The 25582-nt window shown below is 41.7% G+C and overlaps 2 protein-coding genes across 2 annotated transcripts; one reads left to right on the top strand and one right to left on the bottom strand.

Moving 5' to 3' along the window:
• Positions 1–1785: 1785 nt before the first annotated feature.
• On the bottom strand, positions 1786–15720 carry ATRIP (ATR interacting protein). Its single transcript, XM_075513907.1, has 13 exons — positions 15212–15720; positions 14117–14199; positions 12394–12564; positions 11622–11737; positions 11152–11312; positions 9653–9748; positions 8722–8851; positions 6784–7515; positions 6016–6158; positions 5320–5411; positions 4314–4397; positions 3794–4043; positions 1786–2431 (listed from the first exon to the last, which is right to left on the bottom strand). Exons 1-13 carry the CDS (start codon positions 15624–15626, stop codon positions 2364–2366), a joined length of 2541 nt encoding a protein of 846 aa, XP_075370022.1. The 5' UTR covers positions 15627–15720; the 3' UTR covers positions 1786–2363.
• An 8269-nt stretch (positions 15721–23989) lies between these two features.
• Positions 23990–25293, top strand: LOC142415504 (protein BTG1-like). Its single transcript, XM_075513908.1, has 2 exons — positions 23990–24132; positions 24306–25293. The coding sequence occupies exons 1-2, from the start codon at positions 24015–24017 to the stop codon at positions 24656–24658; spliced, it is 471 nt and encodes a 156-aa protein (XP_075370023.1). The 5' UTR covers positions 23990–24014; the 3' UTR covers positions 24659–25293.
• The last annotated feature ends 289 nt before the right edge of the window (positions 25294–25582 follow it).

The following is a 25582-nucleotide window of genomic DNA, read 5'->3' as shown; positions in this document are numbered from 1 at the left end:
GTTTGTTTGTATATAGCCTGGGCTGTACTTTAAAGTCAAAAGTGGAAGAAAACAATCAGAGTGTAGATGTACATGTTAGGGTGTTGTCAGTTAGAGTGGGTGGATGGGAAGGGATGCAGTGCCAGAAGGGAACAGTCATGGGTATTTTCCTAGCATTTTTTTCCACAGATAACAGTTCTGTTTATATAAAGTTTAGCAGTAATACACTTCTCCCTTTTACCAAGTTGCCATCCACACGCCCTTTAGATGAGGCCAGGAATTTTTTAAACAAGTTTTTATAAATGGATTGCTTCAACAATTTGGGATTCATTAACTGGTTTTCATCCAAACTCCTCTTAACATTTCATTTGGTCTATTTACCCAAAGAAGGGGTTTAAATGCATCTTACCTATATAAACTCAAATTATGTTTATGTTTAGAGAAATTAGGTGGCGGGAACAGCATAGAGGAGTTGAAAAGTAATGGCAGGCCATTGCATTTTGGGATATTGTGACTATCATATCTTTGTTAGGACAGCTCTGCGTTTGCCCCTCACAGCAAGCTAACTGCCAGATACTGCTTTACCACTGCTCGTGCTCATAGGGCTATTCTTAAAGAATTAATGTTTATTTCAGTTTTGAGTAAGGAAGCGGCTTTTAACTGACATTCTCAAGCTCTTCTCTCTAATCCTAAAGGCCAGCAAGTGCTGTGTTGGTTTGCTGGGGGTTTTTTTGTTTGTTTTTTAAAAGTGGACAAGTCAAATGGTTTTGTCAGGCTCAAACTTCTCTAGCATGTCTTGTCCAGTGCCCTGGTGGCAGTTCTAGGGTAGTTACCACGCAAGCATACACAGACTCAGGCGGCTGTGCTGTTATGTGCCTGCGTGTCCTTCCTTGCTGCGTTTAAGCAGGAAAATGGCAGTTCTACAGGTGCTACAAGGGACTTGAAACCTGTTACTTAGAGGAGCAGTTGGCAGCTTGTGTTTTAGAGAAATGAACAGGCCATGCCTGGTGGACCTCTGCCACCTGTCGCTCAAAGAGGCAGCTTAGCCCTAGGCTGTGTTGTGGGAGGAAGGAGTGAAGCTTTGTACCTAGGGAGATGCTGGATTATTACACTCGTTATTCCTGCATAGCGGTTTCTGGGAAAGTTCTCTTCAAAAGTGAAAGCCAAGTCAAGAGCTTGTTCAGTGCACTGGAGTGGGGCTCTTTGCCTAGGCACACCAGGGCAGGACACAGACTCTTTGGGTTATGACCAGAGAACGGGATGTTTCCCAATTTTCCAAGGGCTTCCTTCCCACTGTAGTACTGTCTCTCCTCCTCTTCCTGGTCCCTGGAGCCAGGCTTGTTCTGAATCAAGTATCTGTCAAAAAATGAAAAAAGCTTTCCAAATTATTTAAAAACACAAACCTGTAGGCTCATTTTAGTAGCATGCTCACCTCCCTTTTTAGGGTCTAAGGTTCAGCTGATAGCTGCAGCTGAGTAGGACAGCTGAAGATCATACGCACTTGAAAGGGTACAGCAACAGTTCTTCCTCCAATCATCAGTGCTGTATCCTAGGAATGAGACGCTCATTCATCTTCACTGCAGTGCCTACCCAGATACTACAACCAAAAAAACCAGTCACTCTGCACACATTTAAATATCCTTCTCTCGCCTACTAAGAGAGAATGCTTTCCTCAACATTACTATCTTACTCTTCTAAGGCAACTTTTTAAAAAAATAAGCTCTAGTATTTTTTGTTTTGGCATCTCAATAGTTACACTTTCAACAGATTCATGAAACTGAGAAAAATGAGTGAACTCAGGTGATCGTTACAGGGCTTTGAATTTCTTGCTCAGAACTGAACTGCCAACTATAAGTTATTTCTAGAAAGGTTTTTAAAATCACAGTAAACTGTACTAAGATCAATGTGAAAATTTTGGAAGTCAAGCAAGAAAGTGTTACAGCTGCAAGAGAAACAAATATGTTCAAAAGACTTTCATATGAACTCGGTGATCCCAAACATCTTGGCACATTCAGCATCATAAATTCAGCTGTAGTCACAGTAAAACAGAGAACACAATAATGAAACTTCCATTCTATTCACAGCAATTTCATAAAGGATGAAATTCATAAAGAGAACCTGTCATAAGCCATTGAGTGGTTTTGCATGGCAAAACAGTACATTGCAGTATAATTCTTACATCACAATTTCTTTGCTTTCAGCTACATTTAGATGGCACTTAAATAAAATAATCACAACAAAGAAATGTGTCTTAGTTATGCTGCATTTGAGTGCAACCTTTAGATTGTCCCTTCATAAAACAGATGATTTGAATTTCAGATTTACACTGGCAATGATTATTATGATTTAGATGAGGGAGGACAGAGCTCTTTGCTAGGTGTTAGCTAACTGGAGTCCATTCCTTGGTCTTCTGCTTCTGGCTCAGGAGGATACAATTCATCCAAAATCAGCTCTGTAACAACAACAAAATCATGTTTCAGAGTCATTTTTCTACTTGATATAGTACAATTATAGCTGGTAGCTGTTTGCATTTTAAAACATTCTGACTGTAGAAGACTACAGCAAATATGCTTTTTCAAGGTGCAGTGCAAACAGGTCTTTAGATATGTGTTTTGTCATACAAACTTCTCCCCCTCTTTTCTTTAATGCCTTTTTAGGCATTAGAGGAGAGAACTAACTTGGACAGTGAATTAAATTTAGCTATTAGTGGAAAAACAGTAAAGGGCACTTTGTTATTTTACAACTAGTTCTGACTGCTTATTAAGCTTAAAACCTCATTTTTGTTAACTAATTTTAAAAAGCCACTAGGACAGAAGCATAGTATTTTGTGTTTTAAAGGAAGACCTGAATGCTAATTACAGGTTTGCAAGCACACGTGTGCACCACCATCCCCGAAATCACAACCTGTTACACTGTTTTGGTTCATTCCCAAGCATAAATAGACAAAGTGTTAGGCAAAGTTCTGGAAAACCTCAGGACACTCTAAGTAATCAGAGTAGAACAAATACATGGCACGCTGTTTAGCATCTCCGGAAAAGTCACTAACTTAATAGTGGCATGCTTGCATGACCTGCCTTACTGATGCAATACATACACCAACACTGAAGGATTTATCACTCTGGCTCTAAGACCAGATGCCTTGTCTGGTATCTTGTAGCAAACCACATACTGACATAAGAGCACAATCTTTGCATCAGCTCTACAACGTGCATGTAAATAATGCCGTGAGTGAACGAAGAAATGGCATCAAGGTACAAGGAGGAGAGGCAACTTCATGAGATTGGCACTCTCTAGGAAATGGACACCAGATGTATGCAAAGCAAGGGGCAAGTCCTGATGGACATGGGCTAGAGAAGCTTTTGGGGTGATGGAGGAAGGTTGGGGGTACAAGAGGGAAGAGGAAGAAAGAGGAGAGATGTTAAGGATGCAGGGAAAAAAAAACCAACAAAATTGCAGAGAGAAGGTGTAATGCTAGTTGGAAACTTGGAATAATGATTTTTTTTTTTTAATAAGGTAACATATAGTGCAGATTGTTCTACTAAAGAGAGCTGGAGTATAGGATTTTGTTTGATCAGATAATAGGGGCATATCGCTATGGAGAGAAGAACAAGATAAAACTATTAAAGAAGAATAGTAGAGTAGTGATTCAGTATAATGAAGATTGAGAAGCACTAGACTGTCAGACCTTCAGAGGTCTGAGCAACAAACATCCATGGTATTTGGTACATAGTACTTGTTAAATGAGGGACAGAAGTGGAATTTCTATTTCTACAGCATGGAAAAAACACCAACATTATCATTTGACTTGTTTTACCTTCACAGGCACTCAATTTTTGAGTCTTTTTCAGAATGGCTCTTATGCCCGGCATAGCTTGGTCATATTGATGAAGAACTTCCAAACAGTGCTCATGGAACAGTTTATCTTTCTGAGATAGGCAGTGTAAGAGTAAAACAGCATCCCGTAAAAACTGAATAATTTGTTCCTTATATGCACACAAGCTGTTCTCAGATCTTCTCATCTTCATCCACTGTCTATGTAACATTATAATTAGTGCCTTAACCACCTGCAAGAGGGAAAAAGTACCTCAATACACAAACTAAAATTATAGTAGCGGAAAACTTATTTCACTATGAACTTTACTGATTAATCTCTTCAAAATTCCAAATTTCAGAATATTTTCTAGCAAGCAAAAGCAAGCTTCCTAGAAGGTGGCATCCTTTAAAGCACAGTACACTTCTGTTTCATTGTAGCTAAAAAAAGGGCAAAAAGCTATTTCAGCATTGAGTACCTTTAAGTTCTCGGTAGATTAAACTCAGCCACTCTAGTGACGTACCTCGAGATTACATTGGCAGTCTGTACCAGGTAATAAAACCGCTGGACTGGAACACCGCATACACCTTGTCAGGAGTCTAACTGTCTATTACAAAAACACGGAGATTGCATTATAATGAGTACTAGGGTTCTGCAGAATTATCAAACAATTAAGCTGCAGATAAAGGGAGGCAGAAATGATATTTCGTCACTACTTTCAAACATTCTTGTTTTTTTCTTAACAGTTGATCTTTTTTACCACAAAAAATTGTTAAAGTTTTTTTCCTGTAAAACTTTACAGGTATAGAATTTGCCTTGCACAGAAACCTCTTCAACTTTCTGATGAGAAAGGCTAACGAGGTGCAGCGGGTCTTAATTCTGCATACAAATAATCTGTTTACACTTAATATAACAATATAGGTAGGGGGATAATAAAAATAGTTCAAAATTCTTTCAAATGAGAACAGAAGTGGAACAAATAGTAGAACCTCAAACAAGTCACCGCTGTCAGTACAAACAATACAAACTAAGTTCAAAAGCTATTCTTCCTAGATATAATTATGACTATTATACAGCAAGCTAGCATTTCCACTGAATACAATGAATATAATCCTAAATTGCTACAGACTGCCTTTTATATGTAATAACTCATGAGATACAGTTCAGAAGTAATTAATACAATCAAAATGAATCATAGATCTTTCTTCCTTTTATTCTTCTATTGATCTAAAGGCAAAATAAAGCTTAGTGTTGAACATTTACAGCCATCCTAGGATCTTTCTTGCTTTTTCAGTGACTTAACTATGACTATTATGACTATGTTCCCTTTAAGAATAGTTACTGATTCAGTTTCAAGCAGCTACTCTTAAAAATCAATGTAATCTCTTACTGCAAGCCAATACTTTCAGTGTTCTACTTCAGCTGGAGGAAAGGACTTGTTTTCGGACAATTTGTGCACTGCCCTGCTCCTCCCACTCCCCCAACTGGAAAGAGCAGGAAAAAGCATATGAACAAACAGCTGCGGTTACCTCTTGTTCCAGCTGAAGCCAAAGCGTTTCGGATGCTGATTTATCTGGTCTTGATGTAATATACATGTACAGTGCAAGAAGAAGGCAGGTGTCTGAAATAGAGATAACATTGTTCTTTTCCCAACTAGTCAATTGTTTATGACAAAAATTAATTTTGTCACACAAGAAAACATTTCAGAAAATAGGTAGAGTGCTATCCTTGGACTCATGACACAGGCTCAACTTCCTGCTTTACTTCAGACATCTTAAGTAGTGCTGAAATAACTAGTATCCCTAAACTTTATATATGCATTTGTGGTAATACTGTCCTACTTCATTCATAAGGAACTGGACAAAGACTATTTGTCATGCAGAGTACTGGAATCCCTAAACTCAACAGTGTCGTGGGCGCAGATAAATTAAACTTCAAAACTCTTCAAAAGCCCTTTTTTCCTCATCAGCCTTTAATATAATAAACATTAATCTGGAAAGTAGTTTTAAAAATCCACATGGGTATCAAAAGCACTGTATGTAGAAAGATACCACAAGACAAAATACTCTTCAAACAATAACTGAAATACTGTACTAGAAAACAAGTTTTCAGGTAACATAGCAGGCTTTTTGCCTTTTGGAGTTTTAACACCTTGGAGCAAGGCCTGTTTGCATTACTTTTAGTTAATTCAACTGGTAACAGCTCTGTATTATGCAGTCTTTTACCTGAATGAGAACAAAGTTGAACAACCAACATGTGGTGTTGAGCAAGAATAGACAACAGTCTCACAGTCAAAAGGACAGCAGGCAAAGAGGTCTCTGGACACAGACAACGGAGCAGTATCTGGCTACTCAGTAAGTGCTGAAAACTTCCAAAGAAAACTCAGAGTTAGAAATGGGAAATGCACTGACAAGTTGAAAATACACTTTCTTGTAGACAGCATCGTAATTTGTGCATTGTTAGCCATTCAGAACATACCTGATCTCAACTTAAATATCATAAATACAAAGTATACTGAAAAACATATTCTGTTACATTTGGCAGTCAGTCTGCAATTCATACTATGGTTGTGTATATTAGACCATTAGCAGACAAAATGTCTCACTTCCAAGAGTGGCATTTTACCCACCAGAATGACATCCTGTGCTTTTATTCTTTATCTCCCAGCAATCCAAAATTTATTCTTTATCTCTTTTATTCTCTATCTCCCAGCAATCAAAAAACCCCCACAATGAACGTGTTAGATATTCTGATCAACTGCATATGGCCTTAAGAAGTTTTCTCACTTTCAAGTGACAGCTATGCAATGAGGCAACAGCATCTGCTTCATATAAACATCATAAGCAAACCTTGTTGCTGATTGGGGGCGATTATCACATTCGTTACATACATGTCAAAACTTCTACTGTCATTTGCACAAATTAGTTTCAACAGAGAATGAAAATTGCTAAACAACTGAGTCTGAAATAATTGTAAAGCTATTACTGACTTACTTTATTAGCAAGTCCATTGTTGAATTTTCAGCTAATTTCACCAAAACTTTTAGGCTTTGGTTCAGTATACTATCAGTCTGGGAGCCTCTTGCAGCAGAAAAAGCTAAAACCTGAAGCAGCTTTTTAAACAAGGAATGTTGAGCTCGATCATTATTGGGAGCATCCTGTGGAGTTACAGGCAGCTCTCCTTGTGTCCTGGTATCTTCTTTATTATCACAATGATTATCACACAACACATTTTTGTCCATCTTGGAAACATGTTCATCTCCAGCAGCAGAACTTTTTTCCACTTCAGCGGATAGCAATGTGTGGACAACGTCCCAGCTATAAAACGCCAAATAATAAAGAATACCCAGTGATATAACTGTAGTTTCTTCAAGAGACAACCTTAAGTCCTCCTTACTTGACACCATATTTGTGTTGGTTCTGGAAGAAACAGCTGAATGGTTTCCACAAGAACCATTTACTGACTTGTCCGCCAATTGTACTGCTTGACAGTATGCACCAATATGGTGTTCTACCAAGGGCAAGAGATGCACGGCGCCTCGGATCTTGCAGCGTGTGAGGTGCAAGAACTCTCTCCGGCTTTCTGTTGGGCTTCCTTCTGAGAATCCTTCGTCCATAGCAATCAAGTTCAATCCTGTTATTGCAAGTTTTTGAGCTTCTCGCAGGGATACAAGAGGAGCAACTTCTTCTTGAGTTGTCCTGCTGCTGGGTAGTTGTGTGGACTTCCTATCCAAATAAAATTAAAAGAAGGGAAATACTTCAGAACAAAAGGCAGAGAACATAGTTGAAATTTGAGTTATCCGTATTCTGAATCAAATAATAGAAAGGCTAGAGTAATAAGAGATGTCTGTGGGAAAAAAATCCTACTCCTTGATACCTGCATGGAAGAGCAATTTCAAAGCATTCCTAGGTTTTGTGAAAGTAGTCAGAGCTTACAGCTGAGTAACTTCAGCAGCTCACTATAAGCCATTGTCTGAAACTACATTTCAAACATTGGCTTCCCAGTTTCATGCTTTTAATAACCTGTCATATATTCTTATCTTCCCCTGATGTTATTTGGTAGTTTCTGGGGAGGACAAGTACCTGCACATTACTGATCTGTAATACACAAGGGCCTTTAAAGGACTACAACAACAATAAAAAAATTATTTTCTTGGCCAGAGATGAGAGAGAGAGAGAGAGTTCAGCTATTAACTAGTCAAACTGCAGCGACAAAGGCCAAATGCACCACCTCTACTTGCATAAATAGCAAGGGCAATGAGACATGAGCCTTGCTATGACCCAGAAAACACAAGACTTACTAATAAAATAACGTATCAGAAAAGCAAAGGTATTTCAGGAGCTACAATCTAATTCTTTAAAGTGAAAACTAATTATAATTTATATCCAATATTCATATTTAAAATGCTTTACCGGTCACTATAAATATATCTTAGAAAATTGCACATAAATTCTACATTACAAATTGAACATAGTTTAGACTTGAAGATATAAAGCCTACTGTTCTTTTGATCACATTTTCAACATTTTCTTCCCACTTAACTCATGATCATGTTTATATGCTTCCCTCATTGCAATGCAAGTTTTATGTCCAAGTGGTTAACGTAAGCAGCTGCTAACAGTCACTCCCAGGTTTTACAAAATATGTTTCTGTGCCTTCCTCTAATATATAATTAACCTAGTTTATCTCTTAGTGTTGTTCCGCTGTTTAGTATCTATGATAATCAAAGATTAATAATCAAAGATGCAGAACGATGTTCCAAATTTTGCATTAAATGGCCTAAGCAAAACAGCATTTAACACAAGGAATGAGCTATCCTACATGAATAAGCATTTCTTAGTATAGAGAATGCCACATGTCAGATATGGTTTAACAAAAAAAAAAAAAAACAAAACAAAACAAAACCCAAACCAAACCAACAAAAAACTTACGTATCCAAATAGTTAGGCTGCAATACAGCTCCAGGTAGAGGCTCAGAGTTACTGCTAAGAAGATGGCAGAGTCCTAGTAATGACCCAGGGACAATGGGCTGCTTCATCAGTGCATTTAGTAAGATAGAACCTGAAAGGATACATAATTGTCTTTGGAGTAGCTTTACCATCAACTGCAACATCAACAACAACAAAAAAATAGTATTTCAAAAGATTAGCCTTATTTATAGTGCTCTCAACCTCAAAAGAATTTTTTCATTAAAATTTTCTTTCTCTACAAAAGAATGATTTTCAGAAAACTGAATTTAAGATATGATTTAAATATTAACCAGATTATATTTAGAGATATTTTAATTACAATCCCATATTAGCAAAATAGCTCAAGCCAAATGATCGTATATCCCAGCTATCCTGATAACTTGCCCTCCATGTTCCAGTCCAGACATTAAAATTATGTGATGCAATTCTGTTCTGAATTGGAAATAAAATAGTACCCTGAAGACGTCCTGGTGTTGACTGTTGTAAATGTTGCTTTATTGTTTTTACCTTCTTTAAAAAAAAAAAAAAGTACATTTTTCCTGTTTTTACATTGGTTTACAATAAAAAGCATAATATATTCATACTGAAAGAGTCAGCTTTGATCAAGATGCCTCTTGATCCATATCCTTCCATAAAGCAAAACCCAGGCAAACTTTTTTCTTAAATAGAATAACAACATAAGAATGTTATTATGACACAAGATAATAATATAACCTGAAATGTTTTACTGCAAAATCACAATATTCAAAGCAAAAAGCGTCTAGCTGAACACCACTGTTCTGTGCAGTGGCATTGTACGTAGCAGGCTCCTCAGCACGACGCTGCTTAGTAAAGGCATCTGAGCTGTTCCTCAGAAATCCGCACTATTTCTGTATGAACAGAATTAAGTTACCTTGTGCATTTCGTTTAGGTACAGAGTTGTGGGAACCGTTTTTTCCGATTGCTTCATGCTTCACGGATAGAACTTCAGGATGGGTTATCTTACTGTCTGAAGCAAACAGCAATTATGAGTCTAACATGAGAACTAAATTGCTTGTATATCTGTACCTATCCTTTACACACATTCAGTTAGCCATAGCTGTTACATAGTAAGTAAACAGACAGTAGACCAGTAAAAAGCGTCTTGTATAACTCAGATACATCAAACAATAGTTAAGAGCTGTGATGCAAGTAGAATTGCTCCCCAGAATAAATCAGAAAAGCGAATAAAATTTCACCTTTACTGTCAGATGTTCCACAGATTGTTCATTGCTATTGCTCTCAACTTGTCTTTTAGAAAAAAACAATACCTTAAGTTGAATTCCCACTACTAGCACAGATTTACATGACTACGTTAAAAATCAACATAAAATTCTTAAATAAATAAATAAATAAAAATTTGAGCATTTCATCATCTTTCAATCATCTACATATGTCACAATTACTAGCCAAAACTGAAGCCAAACGCCTTGCAGGGTTCAGAAAACAAATAATCAAGTGTGTTTTTCAAACAAATAGGCATATTGAGCATTGTTACCATAACAAACAGTCAGGAGGCTGAAAAAATAGCAATACAAATGCTTTAAGGCTCCTGTATTTTTCTTTTTGATGGAGTTCATACTGCCCATACAGTTTCAGATTGAATACTGTAACTGACAGTAACATCTCAGATTTTTCATGACTCTTCCTGTAAGGATTAGTTGATGATATCCGGATTTCTTCCATTTATTATTTCCTATTGGAAACACGGAAGTTGGCTGCTATAAAAACCCACCATTTTTGTTTCATATTATAGCAATCTTCAAATACACGCATATATTCATTTCCTAAGCTTTACTAAATGAATTTCAAGATACAATTTTGTGAGAATTACTGCCCTACACATAAAAGAGGAAATGAGTATACTGTTTCAGTTGCTTCTTTCAATATGGCTAAATATGTACCCTTTAAAATAAAATCCCCCAAAAGGTCAGCTTTAAAGCCAAAACCACAAGAATAAAAAAAAACCACATTAGCTGACTAGCAGACCAGTTGAAGAAATAGGCAAATTATTTCCTGTTCTTCTTTATTCAATGAGAAAGGCAGATTAACAATTTGGATATTTCAGTTCATCACATAATACATGAAAGTTTTTAATAATGGCCAACTGCCACTTCATCGTTGACACCTTGGCATCTGGTATACAGGCATTACCCAAGGTGTGAATTAAAATGATCTTGATGCAAATTTCAGTCATAGATATTTAATGCCAATTGGTATAAAACAGAAAGAAATTTAAGCAAACTCAAAATAAAACAACTACTTGTTTTTCTCTACAGTGAACTTAATGAAGCTGTTCAATCACGTAGTACAAATCCTAAGGCAGAACGTTCACATGCAGCTAAAAATGTTGCAGGTTGTATATGGGTTTACCTTCTTTGATCGAAGTAGTCGGGGCAATCAAATTTCCCGAAGAACATGATGGTCTAGTGGACATTTCAGCACTGAAGGATTCCTTTGTAGGAAAAGATCTTTTTCCAGGCTGTGGAGAACATCCTTCTGATTTCACTTGTATTGCAAAATTCTTTTTAGGGCTAAGATAAAAATCAAACACTTAGATCAATCAATATTTCTTTTGTAATTATTTTAGTAAACAATAAACAAAGATCTATTTACACTGATCTTGTAAAAGTACTTCACTATCAACTCTTTGCATTTCTGTCACAGATACAAGGAAAGCTCTTTTTGAGCAAATTCCACAGAGGTCAACAGACTTTTTTTGGTTGTATTTTTTTAAAGACAATGGAGCTAAGAGTTACATGAAGAAAGAAAGAAAACCCCTTTAATAGTTTAAGAACACGTATTGTAAAAAGGAACACACATTCATTTTCCAAAATTCCTACCTTGGCGTTAAAGCTGTTTGAGTAACATGTTTATTTCTTTCACAGTTCTGAAGTCGTGTTCTTAATTCATTCATTTCTGCATCTTTGAACTGCAACTCTGACTGTAATGACAGTAACTGAAAGAGGAATTAAAAAGACAGTTTCACTGTTACTGAATAATTTAGAGGTGTTAGAACTGCAGAACAACTAGGATTACCATAAGATTTCAGGATTACCATCTACTTACTGTGAACTCTGCATAAGATCTCCATTTTTATGTATGCTAGTCCATTAATACTATCTTAGAACCAAGTGTCAAAATTTCAGGCAAGAAGCATATGACTTGTTAAGACAGACCAAGTGCCACGCAGAGCATGACTACAGCGAGGCCGTTAACAGCAGAGTAAACAGGACAAAAGCAGCCACTGTCCTCTTCAGGGCTTTCAGAAAGATGACTGCAACAGGAACAGCAATCTGATCAGAGTCATAAAGCATATTCGGTCGCTTTTTTCCATTTTAATATACATTCCAGTTTTAATGCTCTTGGGATTGCTTCAAAAAAAGCAACAAGTAAACAAAAACCTCTCTACCGTTTGAATTTTACTCTTTTATTTTGGCAGAAAACCCTCAGCAAGTTCTGACAAACGCTTTCTTCTAGATAAGAAAATAAAAGCATACATTGTTTGGAAATTTCACACAAATGTTCTTCCTTTGACTAGATGGTCTGTGACATCATTAAGTCATAAAATCAGCTTCTGCATGTGATGTGCAGGTAATTGACATATTTACAAACCTTTTTGGAGAACTCTCTCTCTTTTTCACTTAAGGTCTGAGATTTTTGCTGTTCCAATAGCACATATGATCTTTTCTGCTCCTCCATAGCATACTCCATCTGCTGCATTGAGTCACGTAAAATTTTAATTTCTCCATTTTTAGTAAGAATTTCATCCTGCATTTTTTTCAGCTGCAAACAGATGAATTCCATTAAAGGATGTATATAACAAGAGTACGTATTCATATCATTATGTGGTTGAAAATTAGGTGTATTTATACTTTCTAGGGAGAAAAATGCTCCTGTAACCCAGTTCAGAAATTCTGCAATGTTGCTTCTAATCTTTTTCTGATTAAATCAGGCTCTGCTACTGTTTTCTGTTCTCTAACAGAATTATAAAATGACAGCAAAGACATGTCTTCATATACCATCCTGGTATCTGTCAAAGAGCATTCTTCTCTTTTGCCTTCTCTGTGATTATGTTCTTTTTTTTTTTTTTTTGAAGTATTCTAGTTACACACATGAATAATTTATTCATTGTTTGGATGATAACAATTATAATTTAATTATAATATTTCATCTAGCATGGCAGCCAACAAGCACACTGTCCTAAGACAAGCTACCACCCCCAGACAGTATCTTCATGACATATATAGTCTCTAATACTTTCTGAACAGCCATCACCACTCAGACAAGACTTTGTAGAGATAATAATCGAGTTACTCAGAAAAGCGTGGAGAAAAAAAAGCAGAAAGACACCTCTATACCACTATGTAAAATCATGGTTTTACCCCTATGTTGAACATGGTGTACAGGTAGGAGCTTCCCCAATAAAGAGGGATATAATAGAGCTGGGAGAGATTCAGAGAACAGAGGTAAGGGTGACGAGAGAAAGGTAACTAGAGTAGGACCCTTCCATCTGGGAGAAAGCACTACTGTGAGGAAACAAAGGTCTATTGAGGTGCGAGTGCTATGCACAAGTTGTGCCTTGTTTACTGCCTCTCGTAACAGCCAAGACCCATCCGCTGAAAATCACTAGGTGCAAAGTTCAAAATAAAAACAAAGATGACACTTCCTGACACAATGTGTTGTTCAGCTGAGGACCTCTTTCACACTAAAACGTATCCAAAACCAAATACACAAGCGTTTAAAAAAACCCCACACTATAGAATATTAAATACACATATAATATTTCTGGATCAGGAATTACCTACATGAAATTTTACCAGAGGCTAAAAGACTATTCTGGTAAAATATCATCATAAACTTGCTCAGGTCTTATATTCTTCCTAAGCTGTCTGCCAAAAAAGGATGGACTTGGTACGGGCATTTGTACCTTCTTACTCTTCCGCATCTATTTCTTGCCCGTAGGATCTTTCTATAAGGGATCATCAGAAGGTAAAATAACACAACTTAAAAGTCACGTTACTTTTTCAAATCTTTAAGTTGCACGAAACCACTCTCGCTCACTAGCTGACAGGACAGAGAATGGATTTGGTAGGAAACAAGTAAAAGTGACAAATCAGCATTTGCTAATCTGAAATGACCAAGAAGTAAAATATAGCTCTTACTCTTAATATTACTAGAGCTGTTTCTAGTATGCCGCTTTTAATAGATCCATGGATTTCAAAGATTACTGATCAACTTGATTAGAATGAAACACTTGGAACCGAACTTCTCCCACCTTTCAGTTAGCCCTACCAAAAAATGTGGTATTTAGAGGGGAGGGGAAGATATTGCTAACCTTCTGTTTAATTTCTTCATGCTGTGTTTGCAGTACTTCAAACTGGAATGCATCTCTCATCAGACTATCTTCTGTACTGCTTCCTGTTGCAGAAAAAAGCCAAGACCTGTTCTGAAGCACGGATGATGTATGTACATCACTGACGACTTTTGTTATTTGCCATTACGTACGTCTGAATATCTTAATATTTATACTGTCGCTACAAGCGGGTAAACTGCATACGTCTAATCACCACAGTCACTTTTTTAGAGCTTGTGCATCAATCCTAAGACAGAAGAAAACCCTCCCCCAAACATTTCTAATACCTTAAAACAGTAAGACGACCCACAGTAAGTGCAAGCATTTCCTCCAAGGTAATTTTAGTTCACGCACCCTGCACAAATAAGAGTTAAGTGAAAACTTTTGTACCTGGCGAGATTACAAATGGTAGCATTGCTAAAACACACTTACAGGATTTAAGGCCTCTGTACTTAATTATGAACAAAAGCCTGTATCCTGTATGCTTTCTCAAAGTGCAGCTGAAAATCAACAGTTAGTGTGAGACATGCTGTGCATTTGCTAGTGAAAGTTAACGGTTAGGAAAAAGAAATCTGGTAGCCAACACGCACGTTACCATAAACCATACTGAAAGCGTGTTAACAGTTTATGAAACCCGTTTGCTTTATTTAACAGGTTTAAGGTGCAGCATCAGCGCCACAGGTAAGCGTTACCACAGGCGTTATCAGAGAACAGGTTCCCGGTACTGTTACTTTAATGCCGTGTGGCTGCTCGGGCGTCACTTCTTCGAATCTTCACTAGCCCTGTAGGCACCTGGCATACCGCCATGACGCTCCGATAGCCAGATGGGGTAACCAGAAGCAATTCCCAAAGGGACAACAAACCTTTTCCCCAATACTGTAAAGCGCAGGGCGGCTTCGGGAACCCAGGTGACAGCAACAGCCGCACCGCCTCTGACCCGAGCCCGGGCTGCCCGGGCAAACCCGCGCCCGCCTCGCAGGGCGGAGGAGGCCCCCCCGGCGCTGCCCTCGGCACACCGCCGAACCCCGCGACGGCCGGGCCGCGCTCCCCTCCCCGGCGCGCCCCGGGCACACCGACCTCTCAGCTTCCCCCCCGCAGCGGGGGCGCTGCCCCGGGGCAGCCCCGCCGCCGGCGGCCGCTCGGCGCTGCTCGGCCCGCAGCCGCTCCACGCGTGTCTCGGGAAGCCCGCCCGGGGCGCGGCGCCGCCGGCCGCCTCCTGCGACAGCGCCTGCGAAGCCAGGATGTCGATCTCCTCCAGGTCGTCCGCCGTGAAGTCGTCGTTGTCCCCGAAGGGGTCTCCCGGCCCCTCGTCGGGCCCGGCCGCCCCCGCGCTCTTGGGGCGCTTGTGGGGCGGGAAGCCGTTCTCCAGGGCCCCGCCGCCGCCCGCCGCGGCCGGGGGGGCGGCCCCGGCCCGGGCGGCCCCGGCCCAGCCCGCCCCGCACAGCGCCGCGCCGCTCCGCTTCCGCGGCCCGAGCGGGGCCTGCGCCGCCATGGCGGGGGACGCCCCGGGCACCGGAACCGCTGACGGCCCCGCCGGCGGACCCCACCCGGGCCCACGCGCCGCCGGCCCCCGCCCGGCCGCGCCCCCCCACGCGCTGCCCCGCGCGCGCCGCGCCGCCCACCAATCACCGGCGGGCAGAGCTTCCCGCAGACCAATGGGACAGCCGCTGGGCCTACGGCGGCCCCCGAGGGTCAAACCCAGCGCCGGCGCGCAGCAGCTGGCTGTAAGTGTCCCCGCGATTGGCCGCGGCCACCCGCGCTGCAAGCGCCTCGCTGATTGGCCGGGCGGCGCGCGGGCAGGCGCGAGCGGGGCGGTTGAGGGCGGCGGGAGGATTCGTCCTGTCAGCAGCGTGAGGGAAAGGCTGCTGACATCAGGCCGCTAGCAGGTGATGTCACAGCACGTCGTGGTGAGGGGTTGGCCTACTGATGTAACACCAGGCGCTACGCTACGGTGTGGTGGCGGTGGCGCCTGGGCGGGTGCGGTCACACGAGGCGGCTGGGCCTCATGTCGCATCACAGATGCAGGCTGCAGCAGGGCCGCTGTGCCAGGTCAGTGGTGTCATGAGCAGCATCTGGTGACGTCATGGTGTACAGGCCCTGCAGGGCAGGGTTGGTATGCTGCTGGGAGCCAGACCGGCTGCTGGCCTATCCTGTGGCATGGCCACACCGGTGCCCTGAGCTTTTCCATGGCAAGATGGCACCAGGCCACGTGCTGGGAGGGTGGCAGTGACAGACACATCCTGCTGGCACTTGCCCGTGCAGGGTCGTGGCACTGCCAGCCATCAGACAGGGCCACCTCTGCTGTCTTCACCTCTCTTGGAGACTTATGGACAATGCTCCTACCCCTCTGGCACAGGCTCGTGGAGAAACCTTACAGTTATTTAGACAAATATGGATCCTAGCTGTTGTCCCAGTAGGCCATTTGTATTCTTGATCCTTCCTTTGTGAGGACATCCTGTGGTAGCTGCAGAGGAACATGAGACTATACATGTGCAATGGTTGTTTTGCTTGTACGCCGTGGGAATATGAGGCACAAGACTGTAAGGAAAGGAAAGTATTTTTACTCAACAGACTCATGATGTTTGTGAAGACAGGAAAGCACTTACTCTGATTTTCTGTTGCAGACTCAAAGGGGTGTTACGTCCTCAGAATTTGTCCTTTTTTTTTTTTTTTTTAGTCCTAATCAAATACTTAAGTCTTAAATACTTAAGAACAGCCCATTACAAAAAAGACACTTTGCCCTCTAATATTTGCCCTCATTAGTATTGCTGCAAAGGTAGTAATCAGAGTAATTTTTCACTTGCTCTGCTAAATCATTGGCAACCATGTTGTTTACTGGTTAAATGTTTAGATGCTTTAGCAAAGAAAATAGGATCTTAAATAGGTTATTTTCATGGGTTTTTTTTCCCAATGAAGTGGGACCAGTAAGAGATAATGGTGTCAGGGAAGTGCAATATCTGCAAAAATTCTGTGCTAAAAACCTGCTATTAATAATAATAAATTAATTATAAACCTGCCAGTAAATACTGGCATTAACTTGCTTTTGTAATCATATCTAAGTCTGTTTTTAAAAGCTGTATACAGTGGATTGAAAAATATACTTTCCAGCTGATGTAAGCTCTGTATAACTTAGGTGGGTGTGAGGTCACAGCTATGTTGATAAATTTTTTAAGTGTCGACTAGACTATAGTCTTGCAGCACGTTTTTAAAACAGGGTTAGTAACAATTTTCAGTGCTATAAATCAGTTTACAAATCCCTTAGTGGTCTTTAAGTGAAAAACACTACGCTGTTAGTATGACATATTTCCGATTCTGTCAGAGAATTCTGATTTCTCTTGTTCATTTCTCTGTTTCTCTCTATGTGCAGCAAACTTAAATTGTCACTAGACTGTAATTTGCTGTATCTATGCACTGCTCTGGCATAAGCAGCAGTAGCCTCTGATCAGCCAGTAAGGCCAAAAGAAGGCCCTGAGGGTCAGTGTTCTCAGCTGTGCTACTCACCCCAGCTTCTCTGCTAAGGTGACAACAGGTGATCCCTCTGAACTTAAGCAGGCAGGGCAGCTGCATCTAGTCAGCATAGGTGCACAAAAAGGGGCAGTTTCAGGGTGAGACAACACTTGTATCACTCTAGTTCTGAGGTGCTGGCTTAATGTTTTCTTTTTGTTTCTCTAAGCAGTTGTGTTTCATTAATTAGTGTACTGAACTGGGGAGATTATGGAGGGATTTGATGCTTGATCATTGAAGATACCATTATTTGTGTTTGGAAATACTCTTTTTCTCCCTGTAGTAGGAATGGTAACATAATGCTTGTCTTCACAGTCTAGTGATGAAGAAAAGATAGTTCTTGCTTTTAAGAATGGTTTTATTTGGTTATGTTTAGAGAGAGATGCCTCTATGAGATAGGGTAAAACCAAAATTGCTTGTTTTGTTTAAAACTTCCTCTTACAGGTTCTAGTGCTCTGTTTCAGCTATCTATGTTTGTAGAGATATACATTGAGAGCTTAATTTAAGTAATCTAAAAGGAACTTGATTTAGAATTGACTTGGTCTTAATGGTGCTTTTTTTTATATAAATGAATAGGCTTGTGCTATCATTATTATTACTATTTTTTAATTATTACTATCTTTCCTTTTAAATAACAATATACTGTATAAGTGATATAGCTTCAGTTTTACTTTCTCCTTTTCCTCTAGCTGAAGTTGAGGAAAAATGGAATGATAGAATACTTGCATGTGTTTTCTTTTTAACAAGATAAACCAAGATACTGACTGTATTCCTCTACTCTAGGTGTTCCTGCTGAAGAGAAATGACTTGCAGATGAACAGAACAACGAAGTAAGTCTGAGTTGATGAGCTAAACAATTCTTTGTGAAAGAAGGTTATATGTATGGTAGCTGTTGCAGTAATTGTGTAGCCACCACCTAGTCTGTGTTAGGAACTATGTAGATGCTGCCTCTACAGGGCTCGGCCCTAGGTTCCTGCTCGATGAGGACGAGTCACCAGTCTGTTGAGTAAGTAGTTTAGCCAACATGTAGAGCAGCTTGAGCTGGGTGCCTCTGAACAGAGATCCCTACTGCAGGTTGTGTACCCCAGTTACACCCTTACAGACAGATTTCCTGGAACATACCACCCATTACACAATCCCCAAGTCCAGTCACTTAATCCCAGTTGGTGGTCTCTTGATTTCTTACTGCTTTTCTTGGTTGCTGGGCTGGCCTTCTTCTGAAGCTACCTCATTCCCTTGCAGTTGTTTCCTTGGTCCTTTTCTTCATTCCATTTGCATCTGCCGGTTTCAGCTAATTTTTTATTTGCAACATTAGTTTCATCAAAAAGTTTACGCTTGGTTGGCTCTTGCAGCCTAAGGCTTTAACTACTTTAGCTTCTAGTGCTAAGGAAGGCTATTAATCCTAACAATTGTCAACAGTAGTGGTAGGTTGTCTGCTTCTGCTGTTTGATGAGGCTTCTCAACTGTCAAAGGCATAGAAATCTTCCACCAAATGGGGGGGAGGGGGTTGAACTAGAAGCTTGTGGGTTTTTCCTCTGTGTACAAGTACTTAAAATTTGTTTCTAATGAAAAATAACATATTTCGACGGCTACTGCTAAATTTTGCTGGTACAGTGTTTCCAAATTGTTGTTTAATTACCATATCCAGTGCTGTGTTATTGGAACCCCCAGTACTCTCTAAAACAGCCTATTTACATAAATGGTTAGCTTAATAATTGGCACATAACTAGTTTCTTGATGTACCCTTCCCAGAGTTTGTTTTAAATACTACTGCGTGTGGAAGCATTTTCTGGCAGGGAGATGAAAGTCAAACACGTACCTATCTATTCATTTCTTTTTGTTTTTCTGTGGCTTGCTTACCTTGAGCCTTAAATGTGAAACTCACTGAGGAGAACACAGGAAATCAAAATGTTACTTTAACGTTACCTGACAACTGTGGCATCTCTTTATTTTTGTAGCCAGACCTTACCTTCTTATTTCAATTGAGTGGTCTACTTGGGACTAGTGGATCCAGGTGCCAGACCTCAATCTAGCGAGCATTAGTCTGTGCTAGCAGTGTTAAAACATTAACTTTTTACTCTTGCAGTATTTTTAACTACCTTCTATTTTCTTGCTTAGAAAGCTTTTCTACTCTGATCTTTGCTGAAGTTTCTCACAAGCAAGTTAAAACCAGATCCCTTAATATCTGTCCTGGCTTTAGCAGATACTTGTCTGACTGACAGTAAAATCAGACTGTGTATAATTGGGAATTTGTGTGTATACTCATATGGGCACATGCAGCCTGGAAGGGGGAAGCTCTTTAGCATAATTAAGCATTAAGTTTAATAACTTATGTCTGGATTTGTACAGTTCTTAGTGCTGTTAACAGTAATGTTATGTTTGTTCTGAATACTAGTAAGAATTTCATAACTTACTTCAATGCAAGCGTTGTTTCTTTGTCCATTATTTTAATGAATCTGGAAACGAGTAGCTGTCTTACTGCATTTGTGATAGTGCTGTCGGGTGTTAGAGGCTTTGAAGTCACGCAGTGTAGATATGGTAGAGAAGTCTGTATTTCACAAACAAAAGGGAACTGTTTTGAATAAGGTGGGGAAGTGTTTGAGATAAGCACCTGGCAGAACATGCAGAATAAACTCAGAGCTTGTCTTAAAGCAATGGTAAAATTTTGTTGTGCAGGAGTAATGGTCTAGACTGAGTAATGCAGGCTTGCTCTTTTTTTTTTTTTTTGACTTTCACATAACTTAACTAGCAAGTGATGATTGAGTCTGCTCAAATGTAGGGTGATACAGTCCCTGTGTACCTGGGTAGCTTTACTAGTGAAGTTTCCAAAGCTGGAGAAATGGGGTTTGTGTTCTGATCCTCAAAACACTAAATAAAATAAGACTGAAGTAATTGGATGACCGATATGTCCAGGTACCAGCAGAGACTAATTTTTTTAGCTTAATTTCTAAAGTTTGAGGTACTGAAATGCAACTGGACTTCAGTGAAAATTTGTTCTAATAAAATAGCATCTTGATCCAGATCTGAGACTTGATTAGGAGAGGAGGTAGTCTAGAGCTAGCAGCTGTGAGTGAGAGGAGAAGGCAGCACAGAAATCCACTGTCTTTTCTTGAAGAGGAGGTGAAAGATTTTTTTTTTTCTTGTTTGATAAGAATCTCTTTGGTTAGGCTATAAAATGGCATACAGAATTATACTCTAGCTAAGCCGTGAAGTGGGACTGTCAAACTAGGTGATAGCATCTGAGTTTTGGACAAATGTCTATAGTTTTGTCATTTGAGGTTCTTGGCCCTTTTGTCTTGATCCTGTTGCTTGCTATTACAGGAAAGGGAGGGCGAGAAGTCTTAATCATCTTAATTGAGTAACATTAAGTAAGGAGGCACTACACGAGTTCTAATGTTGTCATACTGTTACAAATAATTGTGTCCAAATTGGATAGGAACTTGCTTTCTTGAAGTAGATTTAAACAGAATGAGTCTGAAGAAGCTTTAATTGTAAATGTAATGAGACTTTTACTTGAAGGTTTCAACATATCGGGTGGCAGAATCTAGCAAAAATGAACTGTAGTTCACTAATAGTTTAATGAACAAACTGTCTGTCCTGCTATTGCAGGTAACTGGGCGTTCCCCTGGGAACTCTTCCTGTGCAGAATGAGGTTTGGCTCTGTGACAAACTGTTCTCCTATACCCCTGTAATTACAGCCTTGATGACTGTTGACCTTTAATCTAAAGGGACAGAGGTTTAGGGAAAATTTCTGTAAATTCTAAACCTGTGTTAAACTGGTTCCTAGTAACACCTAAACACTAGCCAGACTGAGTTTTTTCTTCACGCTTCTGCTGATGAATGAGTACTATCTGGTAATCTCTAACTAGCAGCAAAACTGGATCTAATTTTTAAAGGTCTGCAGACAAAGCTTTTTTTTCTCCCTTTCCCTTAACTCCCTGGGCATGGCTTTTGCAGCTGGTGAACTACAGGTGATGTCAGGTTCTTAAAGCTGAGAGGCAAGGAAGGTGGAAAGGGCAAGATGTGCAATTGGGGAAACAAGATATTACTTCATTTCCTCAAAGGTGAGATCCTTCTGAAGAAGGGGTCCTCCAGCTCTCTGGCATATGGCGGGCCTCAGAGAAGAATAAAGGTGTGGTTAGCTCCCTTTTAACGAAGGAGAATATAGTCTTAGAACCCAGCCAACAGTGTAAAGAAATCAACTTTTTTTTCCCCAAAGTGGGTTTAAGACACAAAACTAGTGAAGGGAGAGGATGTATTTTAATAAGGACAGGAGGAAAAAAGTGGTTGGGGCATTGCATGAACTCTTGACAGAGGACTGCTTTTTGAGAATTGTGTTCAGTTATGACTGCAGGCAGTCCTGGTGATAAAATCCTAACCTTAGTCACTGTTCTTGGGGGAAAAAAAAAAGTGATAGGAGGAATCACTTGTGAACAGAACTTCAAGGCTGAGGGAAAAAAGTTTGTGTTTAGTCTTTGAACTAGAGAGAAAGCTTTTTGTAAACTCAGGTATAGCCAAGATTCCCCAACGCAGCCACTTCTTAAAAGCTTTAAAATAGCTGAAGAATATTGTCACTCTTACTGCACTGTGCTGAGTCAGCATCCACGTCACTGAAACTGTTGTGAAACTCGGCTGACATTGAGTGGTGTGCAGAGGAACTGAGTCTGTTGGGTTACTGATAGTTACTGTTTTGGAGCTCTTGGAAAAACTGACTTGCCAGGACAACTGTTGTCAAGAGAAAACTTTTATCGTCAAGAGATGAATTGTAGTTATTCCTCAAACTCGGAGGCTCAGCAATGATGATGCTAATGAGTCATCAGCAAAGTTCTTTGTCTTGAATGAGCCATGTACTTTATTCATCAGAATAAGATGAACTGTTCAACCAAACGCTTACCCCGCTCCAGCCTTTGTGCCCCACAAAAATGCTGCTCAGTCCAGCCATTTGTGTTCCTCTTGGTGGTATCTGCCACATGGCCTGCAGGGCCAGTTGAGAAGCTGGATATGTGTGCGATATACATACAGCTCTTTTCATGCTCAAATAACCATTAGGCTTGTCTTTGTTTCTAACAACAAAAAATCTTTCCAGACTGGCAAGTATCACACTTGAAAGATGCAATTCATTACTCTAAATACAGGCCAAAGATGCATCCTTTCACTGTAACACGTTTGACGGCAAATTTAATTGTGTAGTTCATACACTAAACAGAGTTCCGTTACTTAACTCTTGCATGTATTTTTCAAGTGTGCTGAATTCCCAACCCCTTGCAGGTAAATAGGCTTTGAAAAGAGAACCGATGCTTTCTGGACCACCTCTTTTCCTGAAAATAACCTATAGGTTCTTGCATCACTCTTACTGAAAACTGGTTTTGTGCATAGCTAAGTGAGGGTGGGGTCTCTTTCATGCTGCCCTGTCATGTGGGAGCGTCTTGGCCCTGGAGTTGTACGTCTAAAGAGATGGTGAGGTATTTCTAGATTTTGCTCACTTTGGGTCTTGGGAAATGAGAGTGAAAAGGGCAGAAGGCAAGATAACCGTCCCGTCTGCCTGGAATGCCGTTAGCGATGGAGTGGATGTCTGAGGGCGGTCAGGGTTGTCAGGAAATGAGAGGAACTGCCGTAGCCTGGGGTAGGAATGTGGTGCTCCCCGTGGGCAAGCAGAGGGACGCGGAGGAGTGCTGCGGCCAAAGCTGCAAATGCCGAATAGGAAACCTGTCTTTAACCTGTTCTTCCTCTTGCGTCGTAAGAACGAACTACAGAGGAGGAACCCTGAGGATGAGGGGGAGAGGAACAAGCACGGAAGCCGTACGCTGCCAGGGAGCGGCCGGTGTTCAGCGGATGCACAGCGACTGAGGTGGGACGTGGAGCAGGGCCGGCCGCTGGCCCGGTGGAGACTCGCGGCGTGGCAGAGCGAAGCCCAGGCGTGGTGCTCCGGGGTGCAGTCGTGTCTCGCCGGTCGAAGCGCTGCTACTGATCGTTATGCGTGGCGGCCCGAGCGTCGCGCCCGGCGGGGAAGGCAGCGGGGCGCTGCCCCGGCCCGGCCCGCCGCTTCCTCCCGCGGCGGGCGTGCTCCGCCCCGCCCCTCGGCGGGAAGGCCCCGCCCCTCCGCCAGCAAAACAAACACGGCCCGGCCCGGGCGGCAGCCCAATGGCCGCCCGCGGTCGCCGAGGCTGCCCCGCCCCGCGCCCGCCGCCGCCAACGGGGCCTCGGCCTGCCCGCCCGTGCGGGGGGCCGGGGCGGGGCGCCGCCGAGTGATGCGGCTGCTGTGCGGCGCCGCCATTGGCCGGAGGCGCGGGGGCCGGGGCGGGCGCGGCGGCGCTGGCAGCGGGCCGGGGCGGCGGCGGCGGCAGCGGCGGGGAGGTGCGCGCCGGCCGGGGCGGCCATGAGGACCGAGATCTCCACGGCGGCGGCGTTCGTCACCCGCCTCCTGCGGGCCGCCGGCGGTATCGGCGAGGAGCAGCTGCGGTGCTTCCGGGAGTGCCTGCAGGAGGCGCTGCGCGGTGAGCGGGGGCGGCGGGAGCCCCCGGGGGGGCCTCCCCGGTCCGGCCGGTCGGCCGGCGCTGCCGCCGCCGCCTGTGCCCCGCGGGGGTCCGGCGGAACGCAGCCTCCGCGGGGCTGAAGGGCGGTGGGGCGCTGGGGCCGCGGTAAAGCTCCTCTTTGTTCCCTCCCGCAGAGCACTACAAGCACCACTGGTTCCCCCTGGTGCCCTCCAAGGGCTCCGGGTACCGGTGCATTAGGATCAACCATAAGATGGACCCCTTGATAGGAAAGGCGGCGGGGATGATTGGACTGAGCCACGAGAGACTCTTCCAGCTCTTACCCAGCGAATTAACTCTTTGGGTCGACCCTTTTGAAGTGTCATATCGCATAGGTGAAGATGGGTCTATCTGTGTCCTTTACGAAAGTCCCCAGCCTGGCGGGAAGACGACCAAACCGCTGGAGGGTAGGACCAGCTGTAAGGAGGAGTGGAGAATTGGGAGATCCAGCCCTTCTAAGAATTACAGCATGATGACAGTTTCTAGTTAAAAGTTGCTGTTCCTTGTACAAGGATGTATGTATCCCAGTCTCATGGTAAACTTAGATGTAACTGAGATTTTTGTTTTCTAATTATTTTTTTCACTCTATAGTCATTAAAGTTGTAGTAGTACTGCCAAGTTCTTTGTGGCCAAGGGCTAATGTATAAAGCAGTTCTTTACACTGCATGTTACTTTCTGGATTGTGTACTGTAAATGCACTGTACAGTCAGTTGATTGTTATACACATTTATATTTTCAAAGGCATTTTGGCTATTTGTAATAAAAAGCAATATTGTAGCACTCGTTATGATGGATTTTAGTCAAGATTAACACTTGCTAAAACATTCCTCCGTTTGCAGAGCAATAACATGAAGCGGGGTGGGAAACAGATCTAACAAGCTGCACATAAATCTTTCCAGTGACTTGTCTGTACAGACTTCTCTCAGGGTCATTCAAGTTTGGTGCGAGGCACAAATCACAAAAATAACTCTTTATTTTTCCTTTTTCAAAGCATGCCTTTTTTGAGGGCTGCATACCATCATGCCCCAACATTTTGACAAAAAGAATTGGGGAATTAGTTTGTCTTGTTATTTCTAGTTATTGGAGTAGAACAATAAAGACTTGCTGAAACTGCTTTTGACTTGGTTTGGTTTTTTTCTCCGTCAGGCTTTTTACGTTGCTCTCAAAGCTTACTCTAGCTATTTCTAATCATCACAGATAGCTTTGCAGTTAGAAAGGTGTAGCTCTGAACATTCATCTTTATTTCGGATCACCACGAAATGCTTATTTTCAGTAAAGCTTGCTGGCTGTGTGTCTGAGTAGACCTGAATTGTGTAGAGCTGTGTGTGGTGGTTTTGGTTTTTAGGTTGGTTTGTTTGTTTGTTTTTTTTCCAGTGTGTGTTGTATCAAACTGAATGGCAGAAAAAGTACTCTT

This window comes from Mycteria americana, chromosome 11 (assembly GCF_035582795.1).
Source record: "Mycteria americana isolate JAX WOST 10 ecotype Jacksonville Zoo and Gardens chromosome 11, USCA_MyAme_1.0, whole genome shotgun sequence".
Taxonomy (NCBI): Eukaryota; Metazoa; Chordata; class Aves; order Ciconiiformes; family Ciconiidae; genus Mycteria; species Mycteria americana.
The sequence above is the reverse complement of the archived record's forward strand: the minus strand, read 5'-3'. Positions and strand labels throughout refer to the sequence as shown.

Coding starts and splice junctions, on each gene's coding strand:
- ATRIP (XM_075513907.1), bottom strand. CDS start 15,626: ATGGCGGCGCAGGCCCCGCTCGGGCCGCGGAAGCGGAGCGGCGCGGCG. Junction 14,200..15,211: donor TGCGGGGGGGAAGCTGAGAG/GTCGGTGTGCCC, acceptor TTTCTGCAACAG/GAAGCAGTACAGAAGATAGT. Junction 7,516..8,721: donor CAGCCTAACTATTTGGATAC/GTAAGTTTTTTG, acceptor TTATTTGGATAG/GAAGTCCACACAACTACCCA.
- LOC142415504 (XM_075513908.1), top strand. CDS start 24,015: ATGAGGACCGAGATCTCCACGGCGGCGGCGTTCGTCACCCGCCTCCTG. Junction 24,133..24,305: donor CCTGCAGGAGGCGCTGCGCG/GTGAGCGGGGGC, acceptor TCCCTCCCGCAG/AGCACTACAAGCACCACTGG.